The 15,080-nt window shown below is 41.3% G+C and overlaps 1 protein-coding gene across 3 annotated transcripts in view; it reads left to right on the top strand.

Annotated features, from left to right (window-relative positions):
• Window positions 1-15,080, top strand: part of LOC128703108 (UDP-glycosyltransferase UGT5) — a 79,935-nt gene that overhangs the window by 29,089 nt on the left and 35,766 nt on the right. For all 3 annotated transcript variants that reach the window (XM_070103484.1, XM_070103482.1, XM_070103483.1), the window contains exons 2-6: window positions 2,395-2,568; window positions 2,853-3,107; window positions 11,429-11,662; window positions 11,896-12,060; window positions 12,252-12,474. In XM_070103484.1, coding sequence (XP_069959585.1) covers window positions 2,395-2,568; window positions 2,853-3,107; window positions 11,429-11,662; window positions 11,896-12,060; window positions 12,252-12,474 — 1,051 coding nt within the window. The remainder of the gene's footprint in view (window positions 1-2,394; window positions 2,569-2,852; window positions 3,108-11,428; window positions 11,663-11,895; window positions 12,061-12,251; window positions 12,475-15,080) is intronic.

Below are 15,080 nucleotides of genomic sequence, written 5' to 3'. Positions count from 1 at the left end.
TTAAGGCACCTAAAATGGAGGAATATAGCAAATAATATTGTTGCAGTAATAACACCAGGAGGCAGCTCTGATGAAAACTCACACTCACGCGAGCTTTTAAATCTCTGCACAAAATTCAATTTAAACCAGCAAATAATAGAGCCTACTAGACTGGAGAATACACTAGACCTCATCTTCACTAACAATGATGATCTGATAAGAAATATCACCATATCAAAAACAATATACTCAGATCACAACATAATTGAGGTTCAGTCATGTATGCGCGGAGCCCCAGACCGACATAAGGAGATTAGTCACGAGGGAGCATTCACCAAATTCAACTTCAATAACAAAAACATAAAGTGGGACCAAGTAAACCAAGTCCTAACCGATATAAGCTGGGAAGATATACTAAGCAACACAGACCCCAACTTATGCCTAGAACAGATTAACTCGGTAGCACTCGATGTATGCACAAGGCTTATTCCTCTAAGAAAAAGGAGGAGTAGATGTAAAACAGAAAGAGACAGGCGCTCCCTTTACAGGCGACGGAAAAGAATAACAGAGCGGCTAAAAGAGGTCAATATATCTGAAATGCGTAGGGAGACACTGGTCAGAGAAATAGCAAGCATCGAACTTAAGCTAAAAGAATCCTTTAGGAGTCAGGAATCGCGGGAAGAACTAAAAGCCATAAATGAAATCGAAAGAAACCCAAAGTATTTCTTCTCCTATGCCAAATCAAAATCGAGAACAACGTCCAGTATTGGGCCCCTACTTAAACAAGATGGGTCCTACACAGATGACAACAAGGAAATGAGTGAGCTACTCAAGTCCCAATATGACTCAGTTTTTAGCAAGCCGCTAACCAGACTGAGAGTCGAAGATCAAAATGAATTTTTTATGAGAGAGCCACAAAATTTGATTAACACAAGCCTATCCGATGTTATCCTGACGCCAAATGACTTCGAACAGGCGATAAATGACATGCCCATGCACTCTGCCCCAGGGCCAGACTCATGGAACTCTGTGTTCATCAAGAACTGCAAGAAGCCCCTATCACGAGCCTTTTCCATCCTATGGAGAGGGAGCATGGACACGGGGGTCGTCCCACAGTTACTAAAAACAACAGACATAGCCCCACTCCACAAAGGGGGCAGTAAAGCAACAGCAAAGAACTACAGACCAATAGCACTAACATCCCATATCATAAAAATCTTTGAAAGGGTCCTAAGAAGCAAGATCACCACGCATCTAGAAACCCATCAGTTACACAACCCAGGGCAACATGGGTTTAGAACAGGTCGCTCCTGTCTGTCTCAACTATTGGACCACTACGACAAGGTCCTAAATGCACTAGAAGACAAAAAGAATGCAGATGTAATATATACAGACTTTGCAAAAGCCTTCGACAAGTGTGACCATGGCGTAATAGCGCACAAAATGCGTGCTAAAGGAATAACAGGAAAAGTCGGTCGATGGATCTATAATTTCCTCACTAACAGAACACAGAGAGTAGTCGTCAACAGAGTAAAGTCCGAGGCAGCTACGGTGAAAAGCTCTGTTCCACAAGGCACAGTACTCGCTCCCATCTTGTTCCTCATCCTTATATCCGACATAGACAAGGATGTCAGCCACAGCACCGTGTCTTCCTTTGCAGATGACACCCGAATCTGCATGACAGTGTCTTCCATTGCAGACACTGCAAAGCTCCAGGCAGACATCAACCAAATCTTTCAGTGGGCTGCAGAAAACAATATGAAGTTCAACGATGAGAAATTTCAATTACTCAGATATGGTAAACATGAGGAAATTAAATCTTCATCAGAGTACAAAACAAATTCTTGCCACAAAATAGAGCGAAACACCAACGTCAAAGACCTGGGAGTGATCATGTCGGAGGATCTCACCTTCAAGGACCATAACATTGTATCAATCGCATCTGCTAGAAAAATGACAGGATGGATAATGAGAACCTTCAAAACTAGGGAGGCCAAATATATATATATATATATATATATATATATATATATATATATATATATATATATATATATATATATATATATATATATATATATATATATATATATATATATATATATATATATATATATATATATATATATATATATATATATATATATATATATATATATATATATATATATATATATATATATATATATATATATATATATATATATATATGACGTTTTACTTTAGAATAGGTAAATTGTCATAGCTACAAATCTTTCTTGATGTTAACCTCTCTTTCCTTCTAGAAAGTTATCAACTTGCTAATAGTCAACGAAATAATTATTAGGTTTAAAACTTTGCCTGCTTAGTGATTCTGCATTGAGTACAATGCTGAAATGTACTACGTTTTAAAAGTTCACTTCGTGTTGTCTGCAGATGAAGTCAACAACGATGTGTGTACTGGTGGTGATGCTAGTGGGAAGCATCATGGGGAAGTTGTCTCCACCTGAGAGGTCCTATAAGATCCTCATGCTCCTTCCAGTCTCCTCCAGGAGTCACAGGAATATCTTCAATCCTCTCGCTGAGGCTCTGGCCGACCGTGGACACAAGGTAATGCCAAAATGTTTTATGGTTGTATTTCCGAATTAGCCTAAATAAGTTCAAAAGTAATTGAATCGAGAAGTGATTCATAGGCAGAGTATAACAGAAAATATCTTAACAAATATTGCTTCAGTAATAGCAAACAGTAACGTAAATAATGTGAAAGATTGCTTACAAAACATAAGAAAAATTCTGTTTAATATTCCAATATGATGAATTTAAATCAGGTTTTGTTGTTTTTCGTCAAATTTCTACAACCTTAACTTGATATAGAGTTCAACTTAAATTTCCAGATAGTGATGCTGACCAACCAACCGAAGTCGTCCAAACATCCTAACATTGAAGATATTCCTCACGACCTTCCATACTTCAGGGAGGAAGATTTTAACGTTTTCCACAACAGGAAGAACCACAGTAGACCCATGCAAATCTTTGAGACTGTTCTACCAGCCGTTGCTAGGGAGTTGTACAAAGTCCCCGTGGTGAAGGACCTTTATAAAAGAAGGAAGGAATTTGATGTTATGTTGATTAATCAAATGTTCAACGAGGTAAGTACTCGTGAGTTAATGTTTTTTAAAGGAACTGACCATGGCTAGTGTAAGGTTCAATAATGGTATTTCACGAGTGTGTATGGGTGAAAATTTGATTGAAATGAGCTTGTTAAGTGCATGTGTTGAATTACACGATAGTTATATAATTAAATCCATAAACAGTTCGTGTTTCAACCCATGGCAAGTGAATTCTGCAACTCCCAGGATAGTGCAGCAACCACTCAACCAGAAAATTCTACTAATATTAATCGAAATAGGCATATTTCTACACCCCATAGGGAGCATAGCTTGGGTTACTGCACATCTAACATTTGAAGCATGGTGCAGTAGTGGAATCGATCCCCGGAGGTTTGCAGAATGTTATTTGATATATAATTATATAGCGATAATGTTGAAGGACCAGTTATGGATGGAGAAGAGGGAATATAGATGTGTAAATTCAAGGATTATGTGGATTAAAATAAGGTCAGATATGAAAAGTGAGTCATAATAAACGTGTATACACCTGTAGAAGAGAGGAGTGTAGAGGAGAGAGAGAGAGAGAGAGAGAGAGAGAGAGAGAGAGAGAGAGAGAGAGAGAGAGAGAGAGAGAGAGAGAAAGAGAGAGAGAGAGAGAAAGAAAGAGAGAGAGAGAGAGAGAAAGAAAGAGAGAGAGAGAGATGTTAAGCAAATGTATAGGAATCTTTGAACCAAGTGAGAGAGTAATTGTGGCAGGGGACCTAAATGCTAAAGTAGGAGAAACTTTTAGAGAGGGTGTGGTAGGTAAGTTTGGGGTGCCAGGTGTAAATGATAATGGGAGCCCTTTGATTGAACTTTGTATAGAAAGGGGTTTAGTTATAGGTAATACATATTTTAAGAAAAAGAGGATAAATAAGTATACAAGATATGATGCAGGGCGTAATGACAGTAGTTTGTTGGACTATGTATAGGTTGATAAAAGACTATTGAGTAGACTTCGGGATATACATGTTTATAGAGGGGCCACAGATATATCAGATCACTTTCTAGTTATAGCTACAGTGAGAGTAAAAGGAAGATGAGATACAAGGAAAATAGAAGCAGCAAGTAAGAGAGAGGTGAAGGTGTATAAACTAAAAGAGGAGGCAGTTAGGGTAAGATATAAACAACTATTGGAGGATAGATGGGCTAGTGAGAGTATAAGCAATGGGGTCGAAGATTTATGGGGTAGGTTTAAGAAAGTAGTGTTAGAGTGTTCAGCAGAAGTTTGTGGTTACAGGAAAGTGGGTGTGGGAGGGAAGAGGAGCGATTGGTGGAATGATGATGTAAAGAGAGTAGTAAGGGATAAAAAGTTAGCATATGAGAGGTTTTTACAAAGAAGTAATACAAGGAGGGAAGAGTATATGGAGAGAAAAAGTGAGGTTAAGAGAGTGGTGAAGCAATGCAAAAACATAGCAAATGAGAGAGTGGGTGAGATGTTATCAACAAATTTTGTTGAAAATAAGAAAAAGGTTTGGAGTGATATTAACAAGTTGAGGAAGCCTAGAGAACAAATGGATTTGTCAGTTAAAAATAGGAGAGGAGAGTTATTAAATGGAGAGTTAGAAGTATTGATAAGATGGAGGGAATATTTTGAGGAATTGTTAAATGTTGATGAAGATAGGGAAGCTGTGATTTCATATTTAGGGCAGGGAGGAATAACATCTTGTAGGAGTGAGGAAGAACCAGTTGTGAGTGTGGGGGAAGTTCGTGAGGCAGTAGGTAAAATGAAAGGGGGTAAGGCAGCTGGGATTGATGTTAAAAGCAAGAGGGGATATAGTTTTGGAGTGCTTGGTGCTATTATTTAATAAATGTATGGAAGAGATTAGGTACCTAGGGAATGGCAGAGAGCATGCATAGTATAAAGGCAAACGGGATAAAAGAGAGTGCAAAAATTATAGGGGAATAAGTCTGTTGAGTATACCTGGTAAAGTGTATGGTAGAGTTATTATTGAAAGAATTAAGAGTAAGACGGAGAATAGGATAGCAGATGAACAAGGAGGCTTTAGGAAAGGTAAGGGGTGTGTAGACCAAGTGTTTACAGTGAAACATATAGGTGAACAGTATTTAGATAAGGGTAAAGAGGGTTTTGTGGCATTTATGGGTTTAGAAAAGGCATATGACAGGGTGGATCGGGGGGAAATGTGGCAGATGTTGCAGGTGTATGGTGTAGGAGGTAGGTTACTGAAAGCAGTGAAGAGTTTTTACGAGGATAGTGAGGCTCAAGTTAGAGTGTGTAGGAAAGACGGAGATTATTTCCCAGTAAAAGTAGGCCTTAGACAAGGATGTGTGATGTCACCGTGTGTGGCATGCAAAGAGTACGTAACCTTTATTCGGGGCATATACACACCCTCATTTACAGGCTATCTCCCCCAACCAGCGAACCAGGTTGCTAAGAGTTGATGATGGGGCCCCGTCGTTCAACTAGTGACCAGGTTCTAGCCAATAAGATGGTTTTGGCAATCGCAGAGGTTATGTGGGTACCGCTCTCCTGTCTGCCCTTGTCATTCCCATTCTAGAGCTGGTTGAAGCACGGTCTGCTATCTTGTGGCTTCTATTTCTGCTTTGCTTACCGTGGAGTGCACTATACTTATCACTGTACATAGTGTACATATTGCTGTTCTAAATTGGTGAAGGATAATATAAGTCTAAACTTTTTCTGCTGTGTTTATTTTGCACCCATTACACCCGGGGTAACAGGCCATTTGGAATCCTGGGTTGTAATACCGAGGTTGTTCAATATATTTATAGATGGGGTTGTAAGAGAAGTAAATGCGAGGGTCTTGGAAAGAGGCGTAGAGTTAAAAGATTAAGAATCACACATAAAGCGGAAGTTGTCACAGTTGCTCTTTGCTGATGACACTGTGCTCTTGGGTGATTCTGAAGAGAAGTTGCAGAGGTTGGTGGATGAATTTGGTAGGGTTTGTAAAAGAAGAAAATTGAAAGTGAATACAGGAAAGAGTAAGGTTATGAGGATAACAAAAAGATTAGGTGATGAAAGATTGGATATCAGACTGGAGGGAGAGAGTATGGAGGAGGTAAATGTATTCAGATATTTGGGATTGGACGTGTCAGCGGATGGGTCTATGAAAGATGAGGTGAATCATAGAATTGATGAGAGGAAAAGGGTGAGCGGTCACTTAGGAGTCTGTGGAGACAAAGAACTTTGTCCTTGGAAGCAAAGAGGGGAATGTATGAGAGTATAGTTTTACCAACATAAGAACATAAGAAAGGAGGAACACTGCAGGAGGCCTGTTGGCCCATACTAGGCAGGTCCTTTACAATTCATCCCACTAACAAAACATCTGCCCAACCCAACTTTCAATGCCACCCAAGAAATAAGCTCCTATGTGAAAGTCCCACTCAAATCCAACCACTCCCACTCGTGTACTTATCCAACCTAAATTTGAAACTACCCAAAGTCCTAGCCTCAATAACCCAACTAGGTAGACTGTTCCACTCATCAACTACCCTATTTCCAAACCAATAGTTTCCTATGTCCTTTCTAAATCTAAACTTATCTAATTTAAATCCATTACTGCGGGTTCTCTCTTGGAGAGATATCCTCAAGACCTTATTAATATCCCCTTTATTAATACCTATCTTCCACTTAAACACTTCAATCAGGTCTCCCCTCATTCTTCGTCTAACAAGTGAATGTAACTTAAGAGTCTTCAATCTTTCTTCATAAGGAAGATTTCTAATGCTATGTATTAATTTAGTCACCTTCGCTGAATGTTTTCTAACGAATTTATGTCCATTCTGTAATATGGAGACCAGAATTGAGCTGCATAATCTAGGTGAGGCCTTACTAATGATGTATAAAGCTGCAGTATGACCTCTGGACTTCTGTTGCTTACACTTCTTGATATAAATCCCAGTAATCTATTTGCCTTATTACATACGCTTAGGCATTGCTGTCTTGGTTTAAGGTTGCTGCTCACCATAACCCCCAAGTCCTTTTCGCAATCTGTATGGCTAAGTTCTACATTATTTAACTTATAAGTACTAGGATTATGGGCACTCCCGAGCTTCAGAACCTTGCATTTATCTACACTGAACTGCATCTGCCACTTTTCTGACGAAGAATAGTTTGTTTAAATCCTCCTGAAGTTCCATAACATCTTCGTTTGAATCAATTATCGCTCCTGTATGGGTGTGAAGCATGAGTGATGAATGTTGCAGCGAGGAGAAGGCTGGAGGCAGTGGAGATGTCATGTCTGAGGGCAATGTGTGGTGTGAATATAATGCAGAGAATTCGTAGTTTGGAAGTTAGGAGGAAGTGCAGGATTGCCAAAACTGTTGTCCAGTGGGCTGAGGAAGGGTTGTTTAGGTGGTTCGGACATGTAGAGAGAATAGAGCAAAACAGAATGACTTTAAGAGTGTATCAGTCTGTAGTGGAAGGAAGGCGGGGTAAGGGTCGGCCTAGGAAAGGTTGGAGGGAGGGGGTAAAGGAGGCTTTGTGTGGTAGGGGCTTGGACTTCTAGCGGGCATGCGTGAGCGTGTTTGATAGGAGTGAATGTTGACAAATAGTTTTTAATACTTGATGTGCTGTTGGAGTGTGAGCAAAGTAACATTAATGAAGGGATTCAGGGAAACCGGCAGGCCGGACTTGAGTCCTGGAGATGGGAAGTACAGTGTCTGCACTCTGAAGGAGGGGTGTTAATGTTGCAGTTTAAAAACTGTAGTGTAAAGCACCCTTCTGGCAAGACAGTGATGGAGTGAATGATGGTGAAAGTTTTTCTTTTTCGGGCCACCCTGCCTTGGCGGGAATCGGCCAGTGTGTTAATAATAAAAAAATACACCTGGAAAATCCTAGAGGTACTAGTACCGAACTTGCACACGAGAATCACTCACAACGAAAACAAAAGACTCGGCAGACGATGCAACATCCCCCCATTGAAAAGCAGGGGTGTCATTAGCACGTTAAGAGACAATACAATAAGTGTCAGTTGCCCGAGACTGTTCAACTGCATCCCAGCATACATAAGGGATATTAGCAATAGACCCCTGGCACTCTTCAAGCAGGCACTGGACAAGCACCAAAAGTCGGTACCTGACCAGCCGGGCTCTGGCTCATACGTTGGATTGCATGCAGCCAGCAGTAACAGCCTGGTTGATCAGGCTCTGATCCACCAGGAGGCCTGGTCACAGACCGGGCCGCGGGGGCGTTTACCCCCTGAACTCTCTCCAGGTAAACTCCAGTGGCGTTCCACAAGGATCAGTTCTAGGCCCTCTCTTGTTCATAATTTATATTAATGACCTTAATGAAGGGATTACGAGTGATTCGACACCCTCAGTACTTTATTAATAACTCCTTTGTTTAAGCCCGTCATCATCTTATACACTTCAATTATATCCCCACTCAATCTACGTCTCTCCAGAGAGTGGAGATTTAAGGGTTTAAGTATTTGATACGGGGGATTCCTTACAGAGTAAATCATTTTAGTCATTCTTCTCTGTATGTTCTCTAATGAGTCTATATCCATCCTGTAGTAAGGAGATCAAAACTGAGCAGCATAATCTAAATGAGGCCTCACTAGTGATGTATAGAGCTGTAAAATAACTTTTGGACTTCTGTTACTTATATTTCTTGAGATAAATCCAAGTATTCTTTTAGCCTTGTTGTGCACAATTAGGCACTGCTGTCTTGGCTTCAGGTTTCTGGTTAACATGACTCCCAAGTCTTTTTCACATTCTGTATGATCAAGCTCTACTTCACCTAGTTTATAGTTTCGAGGGTTATTTTCATTACCAAGGACTAGTATCTTTTTACCAAGGATTAGTACCTTCATTACCAAGGACTAGTACCTTAATTATCAAGGACTAGTACCTTAATTAACAATTCAAGGTGAATACTAGATCCAGTGTTGCTTTTTCGTCCTCTGCTCTCTGGCAGTGTTCCTTATGTATTGGTACATGAGGCTTTCCAGTACCACCTCCATCATCTTAGCCCTCCAGGTTTCTTGGCCCCCCATGTTACTCCAGGTTCTCCCAGTCAATTTCCTTGTGATTGAAGTCACCCACAATCAGTACCTTTGCCCTGCTCAAATGACCTCTTCTGGCCACTTCAGCCTGTATGTCAACCATCGCTTTATTACTCTCGTCATATTCTTGCCTTGGCCTCCTGCTGTTGTGTGGGGGTTGTAAATCACTGCAATAATCATTTTGGGACCTCCAGACTTAAATGCTCCTATTACGTAGACTTTTGCTTCTCCTCTGTCTCCTCTGTCCAATTTCTCATAATCACTTAAGTTTTTGACGATCAGTGCCTTTCCTCTTCCCAGGTTCTGATGTCCCATTGGAAAGATGGTATCTGTTATCATTCCTGTGAGCTTGGCTTCTGTGAGAGCTATGATGTTCGGTGATGGCTCTTCGAGTCTCTCGTTCCACTCCTTCCACTTATTCGTTATTCCTTCAGTGTTGGTGAACCATTCCTTCAGTTTCCTCTTCACCAATGTGTTCTGGGGTGTCTCAGAGGGTTGGGGAGTGTGCTGTGGGATTCCACTGCATAATGTGGGGATGGGAATATGAGTGCAGATTGTGGCTTGCAATGGGATAGCGTACTTGACTTGGATTTTTTTAGGATGGTCCTGTGTGTGTTTGTGCTTGTTGCTTTCCCCAGTTCTTATTGTCCTCTGCTGACTCTGTCATTGCCTCTCTATCCTCCTCCTTTCGTTTCTATGGCCTGTCCTTCAGCTGCTGTTTTCTATTCTTGTTCTGTCACAGTCTATGAACACCTTGTATGTTGATGATTCCTTCAGCCTTGCAGGATCCTGTTCTGCACTGTTTCTGTTAGAAAATAATTTGGATTTCTCCCCTTCGAGTACCCCCATATTCTCTGAAAATTTATTATCTCAGTCATGTCCTCCTCACCTATTTCTTTGATTATGTTTTCAATCTCTTGGTTTTCTTTCTGCTTTTTTTTTCATTGAATGTCATCCCTATGCTCTCCTGAAGCCCATAAATAAAAACCAACCTCTCCCTCTCCTCCTCCCATTCCCTTTCCCTCTGTGAAACTGGGTGCCGTCTGTACATAGTCATTGCATCCCTAATATTTTCCAGTAACTCTTGGTGACTTGTGTGTGAGTGTTATGAGCACTTGTCAATAGTCAATAATAACCAATATGGAGACTGAAACTCAGGAGACTAATTGATCAACATGTTTCTACTAGTTCTAGGATCCTCTTCTGAAATATCGCAAGAGTTTCTGACCAGTTGATGCTTTAAAGAATTTTTGTTTTTCAATGACCGTTATTAATTCAATTGGTTAAGAGATTCTGAGGTGGAAATTTATTTAAATAAATTATAAAATAAGCACTTATTCATATTTATACTGATTACTATGAGACATTCTATAAATAACTGATTGTCTTAACTTAAGTAAAAACATTAATAATCTAAGAATATAAATACTGAAAACTATTCAATGCTTATATGGGAACAAGTGGTTTAAAGCGGAGAACACATTGTGACTGACTACGTTTTGAAAACCGAGTTTTACCTGGAATTTACCTGGAGAGAGTTCCGGGGGTCAATGCCCCCGCGGCCCGGTCTGTGACCAGGCCTCCTGGTGGATCAGAGCCTGATCAACCTGGCTGTTACTGCTTGCTGCACACAATTTAACGTACGAGCCACAGCCCGGCTGGTCAAGTACCGACTTTAGGAGCTTGTCCAGTGCCAGCTTGAAGACTGCCAGGGGTCTATTGGTAATCCCCCTTAAGTATGCTGGGAGGCAGTTGAACAGTCTCGGGCCCCTGACACTTGTTGAGTGTGTCGAGAATTTAGCTAGCGTCCAGAGAGGCTGACTAGACAACTCGGGTTCAAATCCAGGTCAGTCGCAATATCTTCTTTGACTGAAAACAGTCTGTAACTACCTTGTCAATAATTGCCTCTGTTTCATAAATCCCAGAGGTGCATGGACACAGTGTTCCTAGGAACAAAGGTGAACACACTTTTCTTGACATGCTTTAAGTGTTTAGAGTAATAATGAACATATCAATCAGCATATTCCAGAAATGCGCCGCATACTAGTGGCTTTCTTTGTGTCTAACAATATTTTATTGAATGTAAACTACATTACCTGAATAATTCAGAAAAGAAATATGTTATTTGTATTTTCAACATGGTTGACTGGTTGATGACTGTTTTGTAGTTTTTGAAATGTTACTAGGAACCCTGGAATTACGAAAGATAATAAATCTGATGCTGTCTCCCTCCGCGTTATGTGTAATGAGAAGGTTACGAGAATCCTGGAATCGTATATGAAACTGTTGGTTAAATTCAGTGTTCTGTGGTTACTAGAACTCGGTCTTCCACAGGTTGCATATCCCTTCCTGCACGAAGTTCCCTTCATTACCGTTTCAACGTCAGGGATGGAATCACGCATGAGCTCGGTTCTGGGAAACGTTCCGAACCCAGCCTACGTTCCTCATTTCTTGCAGGACCCTCCAAGACCCTTCAGCATCTGGCATCGCTTCTACAATACTGTGCTACACATTAGATTTGCGCTTTACTGGAGGAAATGGACCATTATGCCACTTATACAAAAGGAGGTGAGTAATATGTAGTCACAGACAATAAACCAGGTTGGTACAGGAGATTATCGTCAGGAAACCAGTAGAATTAGCTATACAATATTATTCTGTTTCATGAAAAGTGTAGTTACAATTGAACTATAGTGTGTGGAGGCTAATGCTACTTTGAGCTACAGAAGAATCTTGATATTTTGATGCAATGCCAGACCCGCTCCCATGCACAACTGTAAAGTATTGGTGGTAATCCTCAGATCTCAGCTCAGTTCCCGGAGCTGCCACTGTTGTTGGACCTGGAGAGGAACGTGAGTTTATCGCTGCTCAACAGTCACTTTTCTATAAACACACCACTGCCTCTCCTGCCCTCACAGGTGGAGGTGGGCGCCATGCACTGTCGTCCCGCCAACCCTCTGCCTCAGGTGAGTTGTCCTGACTACATGATCCATATTTGTATCATTCCATTATGTCACCTTGAGCAATATCACTGGTCTTCTCCATGATCAATCGCTCTGTCATCAGAGACTCAGGTTTGTAGTGTTGCTCTACTGACCTGTCTTTCATTGCATAATTCTTTTATTAAAAGATGATAAAGCACGCCTTTTTTTTACAGGAATTAGAATCGTGGATCACAGGAGCGGGATCTTCTGGCGTAATTTACTTTAGTTTGGGATCTCTTGTGCGCAGTTCGTCATTGCCAGTCCAGTACCGCGACCTCTTCATCCAGGCTTTCCGCAGGCTGCCACAGCGAGTCATCTGGAAATACGAGGAAGAGCTGGAGGACGTCCCTGACAACGTGATGATCAGCAAGTGGCTTCCCCAGCAAGATATTCTTGGTGAGTCTTAGCTTCTATTAATAGCCTCATTTACAGTCACTACATATCTATATTTTTATTAGTTATCAATTTATTTTACGTAAGTATTATATTTTTTAGCTATTCTACTAGCGTCTCTCACAATTTTCTCACTTTAGATGTTTCCACAGCCTTGAATCTATCTGACGCTCATTCTTACATCTCATATTATCACATTCCATTAATTTAGACAAATATATCCGTTGTAAGGAAACATTTTAAAGGTAAAATCTTTTTATTGAACATTATAATAAGTGATCAGAAACTGTTCTGTGACGGTGGTGAAATCAAGGAAGAAACAACCAACAAGGTTGGTGCATCACGAATCTTAATTCTAAAGTCGGACAGTTTGAATTAAAATAATGAATGTTGATAAAATATTGATATAAACATTCTCCCTGATGCCACGTGAGAGAAGAATGAACATTACTTCCTTAATTTATAATATACACTTCAAGCAGCTATATTTTTGGCATAGAAATTCATTATTTTTTTATAGATAAGGAACAAGAATGAACCGAAGCGTCCTCAACTCTTATTATCGTTCTGTGTACATTTTTATGATAAAGAAATCATTATTGAAATTTGGATGACTAAATCACCAACCAGTCAAGGAAAGTCCTTGATACTGGTGAGAGGGCCTTGATGCTGGTGAGAGGGCCTTGATGTTGGTGAGAGGGCCTTGATGCTGGTGAGAGGTCCTTGATGTTGGTGAGAGGGCCTTGATGCTGGTGAGAGGGCCTTGATACTGGTGAAAGGGCCTTGATGCTGGTGAGAGGTCCTTGATGCTGGTGAGAGGGCCTTGATGCTGGTGAGAGGGCCTTGATGGTGAGAGGGCCTTGATGCTGGTGAGAGGGCCTTGATACTGGTGAGAGGGCCTTGATGCTGGTGAGAGGGCCTTGATGCTGGTGAGAGGGCCTTGATGCTGGTGAGAGGGCCTTGATGCTGGTGAGAGGGCCTTGATACTGGTGAGAGGGCCTTGATACTGGTGAGAGGCTCTTGATCTTACATTCGACCTGTACTACTTATGCTTTTCTCTCCCAGTGGCTCTGTAAAACTCCTACAGGTTTAGCGCTTCCTATATATAATAATAAATATAATAATGATGATAATAAGAATGCTTGTAAAAATGATTGCAATGATAATAGCAATGATAATAATAGAAATGAAAATAATGATGATAATTGTGTTGATGGAAGATAATGGTAGAGGTGTAACTCAAATGTCACACATGGTGGTGGTGAGGAGCTGGTGATAGTGTAGGTAATGATGATGGTGGTGGTGGTGGTGATGATGGTGATGGTAATGGCGCTTCGTGCTGGTGCTGACAGCAGGGGCCGACAAACATTAGAGGTGAAAATCCTTAAATGTCTAATTCTAATGGCGCTTCGTGCTGGTGCTGACAGCAGGGGCCGACAAACATTAGAGGTGAAAATCCTTAAATGTCTAATTCGTTTCAGCCACATCCATCTGGTGGGCGAGACTTTCTTGTTATGACCACGGAGTGTTATGACCCAAATATCGGGTAACCCTCGAGTGTTCACATGGTGTTTATGACCTAATTCCTAATTAGATATACCAACCCATAAAATCCCACGCAGATGCGTTTTTACCAATTTTATGACTATGAATGTGCTGGAGAGGCACCTGAAGTCAGTACCTGACTAGCCGGGATGTGGTTCGTACGTCGGGTTGCATTTGGAAAACAGTAACAGCCTGGTTGATCAGGCCCTGATTCACCATAAGGCCTGGTCACAGACCGGACCACGGAGGCGTTGTCCCCCTAAACCCTCTCCAGGTATTTTCCACCACGAGGCCTGGTCATGCACCGGGCCACGGGGGCTTCGACCCCAGGAACACCCTCCAGGTATATTCAACATATGTTGGCAGTCGTTGGATCAAATAACATAACCCACAACTGTTCACCAGAGAGTGTGACCTGAGAGTGTGAATTAATTACTGTCGGCTCCAACCTGATGTTACGCAAAATTAGGTCACCCCCTGTTCATGACCACTCCTGGAGGCTGCAGAGATGAACATTTACCTCCACCCCTGACCACCTGCCCAGACCATTAAGAGGGATACACCTGGTGCCCTCTAAGTGAAGTAATCAACATAATTATCTCACGCCTTTCAGACTCGTCGACAATTACCATGTACCCCAATACGCTGTGAGGTCGTCTGGCGTTACACTGTGATATGGTTATCACCTTGAGGGTGTGAATTAATTACTGGTACCTATTATGCTAGTATATCACAGCTGACACCCTAAACACACTGACACATTAACTCAGACACACACAAACACACACACACACACACACACACACACACACACACACACACACACACACACACACACACACACACACACACACACACACACACACACACACACACACACGCACACACACACACACACACACACACACACCCTGGGCAGTTCAGGCATTGAGGACATCAAGTATGAGAGTCCCCTAGGAGCTAGCAACCACGTGGTTCTGTGCTTTGAATACATAGTAGAGCTGCAAGTGGAGAGAGTAACAGGAGTTGAATAGGAAAAGCCTGACTATAAAAGAGGGGACTAC

Source organism: Cherax quadricarinatus, chromosome 85 (assembly GCF_038502225.1).
Source record: "Cherax quadricarinatus isolate ZL_2023a chromosome 85, ASM3850222v1, whole genome shotgun sequence".
Lineage (NCBI taxonomy): Eukaryota > Metazoa > Arthropoda > Malacostraca > Decapoda > Parastacidae > Cherax > Cherax quadricarinatus.
The sequence above is the reverse complement of the archived record's forward strand: the minus strand, read 5'-3'. Positions and strand labels throughout refer to the sequence as shown.